The sequence below is a fragment of the Acomys russatus genome, chromosome 11 (genome assembly GCF_903995435.1).
Source record: "Acomys russatus chromosome 11, mAcoRus1.1, whole genome shotgun sequence".
Taxonomy (NCBI): Eukaryota; Metazoa; Chordata; class Mammalia; order Rodentia; family Muridae; genus Acomys; species Acomys russatus.
The window spans coordinates 60,534,787-60,545,588 of record NC_067147.1 but is presented as its reverse complement, the minus strand read 5'-3'; the positions used below and the strand labels follow the sequence as shown (position 1 = coordinate 60,545,588).

Below are 10,802 nucleotides of genomic sequence, written 5' to 3'. Positions count from 1 at the left end.
TCCGGGCAACCGCCGCCCCCGGGAGCACCCCCCCACCTCCCGCCTCCCTCCGCGGCTGGGCACGCCCCCTGATTTGCATAGAGGGCGGGGCCCCTCCGCCGGACGCCTCCGCCCTTCAGGGCCGCCCCTGCTTTAAAAGTAAAGGCGGTGTGCGGAGGGCATTTGCATAAAGGGGAGGGACTTACAGGCGCTAGGACGCCGGTTGGCTAGCGAGGCGCCCCGGCGTCGGCAGTTGAGACGCGTAGGCCGGGCGGAACGCCGGGCCGTTGGGGCGCAGAATTTACACGACGGAGGGTGGGAGGAAGAGGCGGCGCATGCGCGGTGCGTCCCAGGAAGGATGGGCGCGGAGAAAGACGCAGGGAAACGCTGATGCTAGGGGCTCCCCCCCACCTTACTCTTCCCCCTCACCGCACCCCAACCCCCGACGCTCGCAGCGGAGAAGACGGAAAGAACTGCGACGGACGGACGGAAGGGGTTAGCTAGTCAGGTCTGGTGTCCAGTCGGGGGAGAGGTAAACGCGTCAGGGAGGCGGGGCTTGCCGGTTATCAAATCACGTCATGCAAATGAAGTGGACGGGCAAGCCAATGAGCGGGCCCAGAGGAGCGTATCCTTGACTTTCCCCGAGTGGGCGGTCCTCGAGTGGTTCTGGGCATTTGCATAATATATGCAAATAATTTGAACAAAGACTTAGGAAACATCTTCCGAATTTTAGCAGCGAATAGCTAAGGTGGATATTTATGCTCTGTAACTGTCAGAAAATGGGTTTTTATAGTTGATGTTATTGGCACTCTGTGTTCTTTCAACATTCGGTTTCTGCTTTAAAGGCAGCACTGTTTCCCCTCTTTGTTTCTCAGTACTAGGCTGTAGAATCCTCTGCCTCTCACCAGGCCCATTGGACGTTTCTTGTTAATTCATTTATGTTAATGGATGGGTGCACTGGCCTCTGTGGGCGCTTGTGCAAGCCAGAGATTGAGAGCCCGGGGTCTCCTCCAGACACTTAATCTTTTGAGAAACACCCTTTCAGTGAATTGGATATTTGGGTGGGTGAGCAGAGATTCCAGCTGGGCTGGCAGGTGAGCTCCAGGATCTTCCTGTGTCTGCTCCCCAGTGCTGGAGGTAGGCACATGTCATCTGCACAGCCCGTACATGACTACATGGGGCCTCATGCCTGCATAGCAAGTACTTAGTCCACTGAGCCGTTTTATTTGTTTTTATTTAACGTTTATGGATGGGTACCTGCGTGTATGCCTGCCTGCCAAGAGGAGTTCCTGGTGCCCAAGAGATCAGAGCAGGATGTTGGAGCCCCTGGAGCTGGAGCTACAGGTCCTGGTCATGCGCTCCCAGATCACAGGTGCTGGGAGCCAAGTTCAGGTCCTCTGAAAGAGCAGGTGCTGGACCATCTCCCCCACGGCTGTCAGTAACAGTTTGAAGTCCCAGAGACATGCATGGAATATTGTAGAGGTAGAGGACCAGTGCTCTCACACGTGTGCTCGCGCGTGCACAAACACACAAACACACACACACACACACACACACGGGGGGGGGGGAGAAGGAGGAGGCAGAAACACAGAACTTGGCATCCACTTGTAATTGCTGCAGAGGCAAGAGACACTGGGAACCCCTAGGACTTCCTGGCCGGCCAGCCTGGCCTTAGGTTAGTTCAAGGCCCATCTCAAAACCACACGCACAAAAACCAAGGTAGCTAGCCATCATCTGAGGAATGACAGCCAAGGTCGTCCTGCATCTCTCTGTCTCTCATACGTGCACACGGACACAGAAATATGGTACAAATCTTAGCCAATCTTGAAAGGGTACACATGGTTCAGGGAAAGACGACGGATGAGTAGAAGCAAAGGTTTGCAGGCCTGTGTTTAGCTGATAGAGGGAAATAAAGGAGTCGCTTGTCCAATAGGGGCAATGGAGAGGAAAAGGCAGCAGAAGGCAGCTAAGAATTAATATGTAAGGCCGGGCATGGTGGCGCACACCTGTAATCCCAGCATGAGGGAAGCAGAGGCAGGTGGATCTCTGTGAGTTCAAGGCCAGCCTGGTCTACAAAGCGAGTCCAGGACAGCCAAGGCTACACAGAGAAACCCTGTCACAAAAAAAAAAAAGTTTTTCTAAGTACTAACGAATTTCTACTGTAAACACCCATTCTGAGCACTTTCCTGTAAACAACAAAGACACAGCAGCATGGGGCAGTTTGACATGGGGCTGTTTGACTGACACTGGGGCAGGTTGGCTGACACTGGAGCATGGGCAGGTTAGCTGACACTGGGGCAAGTTGACTGACACTGGAGCATGGGGCAGGTTGACTCGCTAGTTGGTGCCTGTTGGACTCTCCCTTCTGACTTTCATGGCTTCCTTTAAGTCAAAGGCTAGCCTGATACTCTTTACCAACATACACCCTTGAACACTCCATAGTGTTGAGGCGACAATCATCTCAGCTGATTGTCCCAGTCCCTGAAGGTACAGCCTCAGCCAGCCTGCTCATATAGTTCATAGTGAACTTTTTCCTGTCACAGGCGCCCACAAATTCTAGATGCCCTTCTGCCATTTCCACAGAGGCCACAAAGAAAGGGTGACCCTAACTGGCCTAGTAAAGGTGCTGCTGTAACTGGTGCGAAAGGGACAGTTCTGTGGGTCTTAGGGTTTGAAATACTGCATGAGAGGTTTGCTGTGATTGGCGCTACCCCTTCCCGGGTATATAAGCAAAGATGCTCACCTCCCCTGGGAGGCGCCTGGGCAGCCCCGTGCCACCTCCCCTGATGTTTAGGACTTTGGGCTAATTAAAGACTTCTCTCTGATCGTCTTCCCTTGTCTGCTTTCAGTGGTGTGGGCTGAGCTGGCCGTCTGAAGAAAGCAGCACAGAGATGGCAGAGGCGAGCTGCCTGACAGCTGAGGAGGCGGCCACTGATCAGTTCAGAGTATGTAGGCAGGGGCAAGGGGAAGAAAGAATGGGAGTAGAGAGGACGGAGAGCTGAGACTGAAGGGTAGAAAACTAAAGTGAGCCAGGCGTGGTGGTGCTTGGGAGGCGATCGCTGTGAGTTCAAGGCCAGCCTGGTCTACAAAGCAAGTCTAGGTCAGCCAAGGCTACACAGAAACCCTGTCGCGGAAAGAGAAAGAAAGCTAAGAGAGAGGAGCTAGTGACACACCCCATGAATCTTAGCTCTCAGGAGGCAGAGACAGGCAGATCTTCTTGAGTTCCAGGCCAGCCTGGTGCACATAGTGAGATACTGCCTCAGAAAGAAAACAGGGGTGGGGCTAGCTGGAGGGATAGCTCAGAGGTCACAAACACTTGCCAGCCTCTCACAGTGGATCACGTAAGCGCCAACATGGTGCCTCACAGCACTCTGTCACTCAGGGTCCAGGTATCCAGGGCCCTCTCTGCTCTCTGCTCCACACACACATGTGCTGCATAGACTTACACGAAGGCAAACGTTCATATTTGGTTTTTTTTTTTTTTTTTTTTTTTTTTTGGTTTTTCGAGACAGGGTTTCTCTGTGTAGCCTTGGCCATCCTGGACTCACTTTGTAGACCAGGCTGGCCTCGAACTCACATCGATCCGCCTGCCTCTGCCTCCCAAGTGCTGGGATTAAAGGCGTGCGCCACCACGCCCGGCTTTGTATTTTTTTAAAAGATGTATTTATTAAGTATACATTTTTTGCTTGCATGTACACCTGCACACCAGAAGCAGGCATCAGATCTCATTATAGATGGTTGTGAGCCACCATGTGGTTGCTGGGTATTAAACTCAGGACGTTTGGAAGAGCAGGTAGTGCTCTTAATCTCTGAGCCATCTCTCTAGCCCCCAAACATTCATATTTGAAATAATTAAAAATAAAAAAATTAGGGCCAGGTATGGTGGCACCCGCCTTTAATCCCAGCACTTGGGAGGCAGAGGCAGGCGGATCTCTGTGAGTTCAAGGCCAGCCTGGTCTATGTGAGGACAGAACAGCCAGGGCTACACAGAGAAACCCTGTCTCGAGAAACCAATAAATGAATGAATGAATGAACGAACCAGAGAGGAGAATCTGCAGCCCTGTCACTGTTAAGGCCTACAGACAGCTACCAGTGTCAGGGCAGGTTCCAAGGACCCCTGGCCAAACAGCTGTGATGCTGCCTGGTCCTACACAAGAGCTACATGATAGCTCTCCACTAGAGGGCGCCACTCGCCCAAAATCAGCCAAGACCTGCACTTAGCTTCTTCCCTGCTGATGATAAGAAAAGGACTGCTTGGGGTCCTCCTCAAACTATGGCACCAGCCAAGGAAAATACAGGCAGTAAACTTCGAACCCCAACCCAGACTAGCCGAGGGACAGGACATTCTCCACCATTGAGTGGAGGAGGAGATCTGACTCTCACACAAACTCTGGTGTCCCATCTCTGACCACATCCCCTGCATGGGGAGGCATGGTGGCACTCAGAGGAAGGATAGCAAGTTACCAAGAAGAGACTGGATACCCTAAGAGCATATATAGGGGGAGGAGGTCCCCCTCAGTCAGACATAGGGGAGGGGAGTGGGAGGGAGGGAGGAATGGGAAGATACAAGGCATGGGATAACAATTGAGATATAATGTGAATAAATTAATTAAAAAAAAAAGGACTGCTGATAATCCCAGCACTTCCAAGACTAAAGCAGAAGAATCATGAGTTTGGGCCAGCCTATGCTACATAGCGAGTTTGGGCCAGCCTATGCTGCATAGCGAGTTTGGGCCAGCCTATGCTACATAGTGAGTTTTGGCCAGCCTATGCTGCATAGCGAGTTTGGGCCAGCCTATGCTGCATAGCGAGTTTGGGCCAGCCTATGCTACATAGCGAGTTTGGGCCAGCCTATGCTGCATAGTGAGTTTGGGCCAGCCTATGCTACATAGTGAGTTTGGGCCAGCCTATGCTGCATAGTGAGTTTGGGCCAGCCTAAACTCAAGAGAGGGGAGAGAGACAGAGAGGAGGAGGTCGAGTGAGAGGAAAGACGTGAGGAGGGGAAGGAAGGCAGAACCCATTGATGAAGAGTGTGACTGATCTTTTTTTTTTTTTTTTTTTTTTTGAGACAGGGTTCCTCTGTGTAGCCTTGGCTGTCCTGGACCCGCTTTGTAGACCAGGCTGGCCTCGAACTCACAGCGATCCACCTGCCCCTGCCTCCCGAGTGCTGGGATTAAAGGTGTGCGCCACCACGCCCAGCTCTCAGTGTGACTGATCTTGCAGAGAACCAGAGTTCAGTTCCCGACACCCATATCTGGTGGCTCAAAACTCCTGTAACTCGAGCTCTCGGGAGATTCTGTGCACGTGGGCACACCCAGGGCACCTGTCTCATGTGCGCGTACGTACATGTACACAGTCAAAGTAGGTGTAACGGCTTCTCGGCCTCGGTTAGGAGTAGAGCCAAGTGATAGAGTGTGCTGGGTGCCTTAGTTTAATTCCCACCACCAAAGAAAATTGGGGGGGGGGCATTTATGTTTGAGCCACTGTGTAGCCTTGGCTGTCCTGGACTCACTTTATAGACCAGGCTGGCCTGGAACTCACAGCGATCCACCTGCCTCTGCCTCCCAAGTGCTGGAATTAAAGGCGTGCGCCACCACACCTGGCTTGGATCAACTTTTTTTTTTTAAGATGTTCAACCCTCCATAGTGCCTTTAATCCCAGCACTTGGGAAGCAGAGGCAGGTGGATCACTGTGAGTTCAAGGCCAGCCTGGTCTATAAAGCCCTGAGTCTAGAACAGCCAGGGCTATACAGAGAAACCCTGTCTCGAAAAAAACAAAAAACAAAAACAAAAAGACCACACACACACAAAAAAAAGTACTCTGCCTGCAGGCCAGAAGAGGGCACCAGATCTCATTGTAGATGATTATGAGCCGCCATGTGGTGGCTGGGAATTGAACTCAGGACCTCTGGAAGAGCAGCCAGTGCTCTTAACCTCTGAGCCATCTCTCCAGCCCTGGAGCAACTCTTATTGGGAACTCTTATGGTCCCCAGGAACAGGGCTGGGGATGTTGCCATGCAAGGGGAGACAGAAAGAGAGAGAGAAAAAAAAAAGAAAAAAAAAAAACATGGGATCCATTTCCTTTGCTCAGTCTGTGGGAGCCCTGGGTTCAACCTAGCACTGAATGGAGAAGGAACAGTGGCCGCCGGGCACGGCTACAGTTGGCTCGCCTGGACGCCATGGAGAAGGAAAGGTCTGGTTCTTGAGCCCTCAGGTCCTGCTTTTCCTGGGTTGTTTGGCTGCTCCACAGTTTGTATCTCTTAGAGATGCTGACGTCACCGCGTGTGCCTGGGCAGACCCCGACACCCCTCTTCCCTTCATTAGTAGACAGGGACTCTTGTTTGGGGCAGTACTGGGAATTGAACCTAGGGTTAGGTAAGCATGCCAGCCCTGAGTGTTAGCTGTAACTCTAGTCTGGACCTTTGTCTTCCTCACAAGGATCCCTATGCCTTGTTTTTGTTTGGTTGGTTTTGGTTTTTTGAGACAGGGTTTCTCTGTGTAGACTTGACTGTCCTAGACTCACTTTGTAGACCAGGCTGGCCATCTATGCCTTGTTTAAACTGTGCAGTGTCATGAGACCGTCACTCCGTCCAGTGAGACTGCTTCCTTCACCCATGTGTCTGTTCACTCGGGGTTCATACTTTACTGAGGACTTCTGATTTGCCAAGCACAATAGCTTAGCTCTCAGCTGGGCAATGGCGGTGCACACCTTTAATCCTGCCCTGGGGAAGCAGAGGCAGGTGCATCTCTGAGTTCGAGGCCAGCCTGGGCTACAGAGTGAGTCCAGGACAGCCACGGCTACACAGAGAAGAAAAACAAAAACAAAACGCTTAGCTCTCATTTCCACTTCCAGTAAAGCTTGAGAGGCCGAGTGCTTGTCAGGGTCACAAGCGCTGAGGTGAGGACTTGATCAAGAGCACTTGAACTCCTGCGAGGCCACCATGAGCCTCTACAAAGATAGCGCCCATAGCCGGTTTGGTTTGGTTTGGTTTGGTTTGAGACAGAGTTTCTCTTTGTAGCCCTGGCTTTTCTCACTTTGTAGACCAGCCTGGCCTCAAACTCACAGAGATCTCCCTGCCTCTGCCTCCCAAATGCTGGGATTAAAGGGGTGCGCCACCTCACCCTGCTCACCTATATTCTTTGAGGCCAGTGCCGCCTTGAGACTCTGGAACCCCCTCAGTACCCAGAGCATTGGCTATAGCAAACCCACTCAGTATTGGACGCATAGGTGACTTGGGCAGGTCCTTAGCACCACTCCCTCCTCCCCTAGACCCAGGCCAGGAGTCCCCGGCCCCCGGAAAACCACGCTGACTTGACCTGGTAGGAGCACTATTTATTTAGTTTGACTCTGGCTCATAGCTACTTCCTCTTTCCCGTGCTGCGGTCATTAGAAGGCCCACAGGCCACCACATGTGCATCCACCTCCAGTCAGGGCAACTCAGAAATAGCTTTCTTGGCCGGGGGGCCAGTTGGCTTCTGGTGTTCTTTGTTTTTTTCCTCATACATCAGAATCCTGGAAAAGACACCGGTGTCAGGGACACATCTCTCAAGGGAGAAAACCTTAGGTGGCTGCGAGAGTGCAGAAGGGGGGGAGGGCGAGGGCACTGTGGGGACCAGAGCTGTGTGTGCTCTGGGCATGATGAAGGATCTGAGAAGAGTGGGTCCCTCTTAAGGAGTCAGGGTGGCTGTGGGGGGTAGGGATAGGCTAGGGATGGAGGAGACAGGGAAGTCCAAGGAAGCTGGACCGGGACTCTCACATCCTCAAGATGGCGGATCTGTTGCCCAGCATCATTCTGAGAAAGTCGGAGTAGCTAAACGTCTCCTCGGAGCCACTGGACACCTCTCTAATTAATTTCTTTATCTCTAGGTGGGTCTTGGGAACCCCGAGTTTCTCTAGCATTCGCTTCAAGGACATAATATCTGAAGGGGGAAACCAAGGTGGGAAGAGAGGGTCCCTCCGCTCTGCCATCTTGTACCTCCACGTACCTGTTCCCCACCCTTGTATTACCAACTGTGGCTGGACCTCTGCCTGTCCACAGGGGACAGGGCTAGTAGAGGAGGCAGCCATTTGTCTAGGTCTGCACACGGCCCCCCCACCCCTCCCCCTCCCCTTCCCCTCCCCCACCCCCACCCCTCCCCTGTCACTCCTCCCCCACCCCTCCCCCTCCCCCATCTCCCCTCTTCTCACCGATATCTCCATTTCCATTCAGATCAAACTCCATGTACTTCTCTAGGTGAGAAAAAGAGCGCAGAGTAACAGCTGTTCATGGGGTTTGAGGAAGAGGTGGCTGACCAGTGACAGGGTGGCACAGAGGAGGGAGGGGGAGGGGGACAGGCAGAGAAGTGGGTATAGAGGGTTGCGAGGCCCCACGAAGGTGGAGGGAACCCATAGGGGTGCTAAGCTGGGAAGGGCAGAGGAGAGGACCACAGATGGGAAGGAGAGACATAAAAGCAGCCACTCCCCTCCCGTCCCCCCAGCTCTGCTCTGCCGGCCCAGCCCCCGCCACAGCCTCCTCACTCTTGAAGGCTTCCAGTTTGGAGGGCAGGTCCTCATCTCTGCTGTATTTGGGGTCATCCAGGAATTGCTGTTGGGGGCAGGTCAGAGCCAGGGTCACCCCTCTCGGCCTGGGGAGCCCTCCAGACCGCACCCCATCGCTTCTGGGTTACCTTGTTGATCCTGCCCAGGTTCTCTTCCTGCTGGGCCTTCAGCAGTCCAAAAGCTTTTCCTCCTGAGGTGCGGAGAGGTTAGTCATAGCCCCTTCCTGTCCTCCTCTGCCCATGCCGAGCCCAGGGCCTACCCTCCTGCCTCCCCAGCCCAGGGGCTGCCCTCCTGCCTTCCTAGCCCAGGGGCTACCCTCCTGCCTCCCCAGCCCAGGGGCTGCCCTCCTGCCTTCCCAGCCCAGGGCCTACCCTCCTGCCTTCCCAGCCCAGGGCCTACCCTCCTGCCTTCCCAGCCCAGGTGCTGCCCTCCTGCCTCCCCAGCCCAGGGGCTACCCTCCTGCCTCCCCAGCCCAGGGGCTGCCCTCCTGCCTCCCCAGCCCAGGGGCTGCCCTCCTGCCTTCCCAGCCCAGGGCCTACCCTCCTGCCTTCCCAGCCCAGGTGCTGCCCTCCTGCCTCCCCAGCCCAGGGGGCTGCCCTCCTGCCTCCCCAGCCCAGGTGCTGCCCTCCTGCCTTCCTAGCCCAGGGGCTACCCTCCTGCCTCCCCAGCCCAGGTGCTGCCCTCCTGCCTTCCTAGCCCAGGGGCTACCCTCCTGCCTCCCCAGCCCAGGGGCTGCCCTCCTGGCTCCCCAGCCCAGGTGCTGCCCTCCTGCCTTCCCAGCCCAGGTGCTGCCCTCCTGGCTCCCCTGCCCAGGTGCTGCCCTCCTGGCTCCCTAGCCCAGGGGCTGCCCTCCTGGCTCCCCAGCCCAGGTGCTGCCCTCCTGCCTTCCCAGCCCAGGTGCTGCCCTCCTGCCTTCCCAGCCCAGGTGCTGCCCTCCTGGCTCCCTGGCCCAGGTGCTGCCCTCCTGCCTCCCCAGCCCAGGGGCTGCCCTCCTGGCTCCCCAGCTGACAGTCCTGACTCATGCCGGCTCCTGGCTCATGGTGCTACATGACCCGCCTTCCCCACCCTGCAAATCCATGCTTTGGCTCCTATCTCAGCAGATGCTGGTGGTGCGGCGGGGAGGTGGCCAGCCCTGGCAGTCTCTGTCTGCTGGCCCTCCTCTCTGCAGCCTTGCTCACACTTCCTCTTTCCCCTCCCAGCCCACTTTGCTGCTTCCCAGGCATCACTTCCCCATCAATTCCTGCTGACATAGCACCCAGGAGAAGGCAGAGCAGGCATAGGAGGGAGATGAAAAACAACATGCTGATAAATTGGGTGCTTTCTTTTTTTGGTCAGGGTCTCATATTGTCCAGGTGCCTGAGTTCAAGCAGCCATTCTGCCTCAGCCTCCCAAATGTTTGGACCTGCAGCCCTGCCTGCACCACGTGGGAGGTGTGGAACAGCACTAGGACTGGGGAGGGGCAAGCATGCTACCCCAGGCCTACAGTCCCAGCTCCTGAGAGAGGTTGAGGCTGGGAGGGGAGGGGGGTGTCCTGAGAGTTGGAGACCAGCCATGCCTGCATAGTGAGAACCTGTCTAAAACCAAAACCAAAGAAGCAGTAAGCTACGGCTTTCCCCAGATCCTCAGGTGGGAGCGTTACGTGAGATCTCCTCAGGCCTCATGGCACAGGTTAAGGCAGGCAGCTGAGGAGGACTGGCTGGCTTTCTCCCGTAGGGAAGTCTACAGGCTGCTCCAGGAGTGGGGTGAGCTGAGCCTAGACCTGGAAACAGAAAGAAATGTCTCACTCGGACACGGGGAGACGTGTCGCAGAAGGACTTCGGCCTGCAGTGCGGCCTTCCTGCCTCACCTGCTCTGAGATCTCCAGTAGAGTCTACAAAGGCGCTAGAGACTTTAAAGAGACACATTGGAGAAACAGAAAGTGAGACTGAAAGGGACCAGGGACGGAGCCGCCTCTCACTCAACCGCCTCTCACTCACACTGCGGGCCGAGCAGGGTGCCTGATCATGTGCCTGCCCCCCCCAGGAGTGGCCTTTCTCCCCTCAGTCACTAGGTCACCTTATGAGGCCAGGAATCCCGTGCAGTCAGAGCATGTCCCCTTCCACTGCAGGCAGGACCCAGCCTGCGCCTCGGTGATCCAGGTGGGAGGGAGATGCTGGCAGAAGACTCAAGCCTCTTGCCTTCCTTTGTGGCAGCTGCCCTCCCCCCTGCAGAAAGGGTTGTAGCCCTGTCCTCAAGATGCTCTCAGTGTCTGGTGTGGACAGTTCTCTAGCCATGTTCACGCAACA

General features: G+C 55.1%; 1 protein-coding gene across 1 annotated transcript; it reads right to left on the bottom strand.

Annotated features, from left to right (window-relative positions):
- Positions 1–7,290: 7,290 nt before the first annotated feature.
- On the bottom strand, positions 7,291–9,650 carry Aif1 (allograft inflammatory factor 1). Its single transcript, XM_051152631.1, has 6 exons — positions 9,583–9,650; positions 8,646–8,707; positions 8,497–8,563; positions 8,167–8,208; positions 7,736–7,898; positions 7,291–7,491 (listed from the first exon to the last, which is right to left on the bottom strand). The coding sequence occupies exons 1-6, from the start codon at positions 9,593–9,595 to the stop codon at positions 7,407–7,409; spliced, it is 432 nt and encodes a 143-aa protein (XP_051008588.1). The 5' UTR covers positions 9,596–9,650; the 3' UTR covers positions 7,291–7,406.
- Between the last annotated feature and the right edge of the window lie 1,152 nt (positions 9,651–10,802).

What these genes read in the sequence shown, in the direction of transcription:
- Aif1 (XM_051152631.1), bottom strand. An exon ending in GAATGGAAATGGAGATATCG is followed by an intron (nt 7,899 to 8,166) that starts GTGAGAAGAGGG and finishes TTCCCCCTTCAG; the next exon opens with ATATTATGTCCTTGAAGCGA. An exon ending in AGATCCGCCATCTTGAGGAT is followed by an intron (nt 7,492 to 7,735) that starts GTGAGAGTCCCG and finishes TGTCTTTTCCAG; the next exon opens with GATTCTGATGTATGAGGAAA.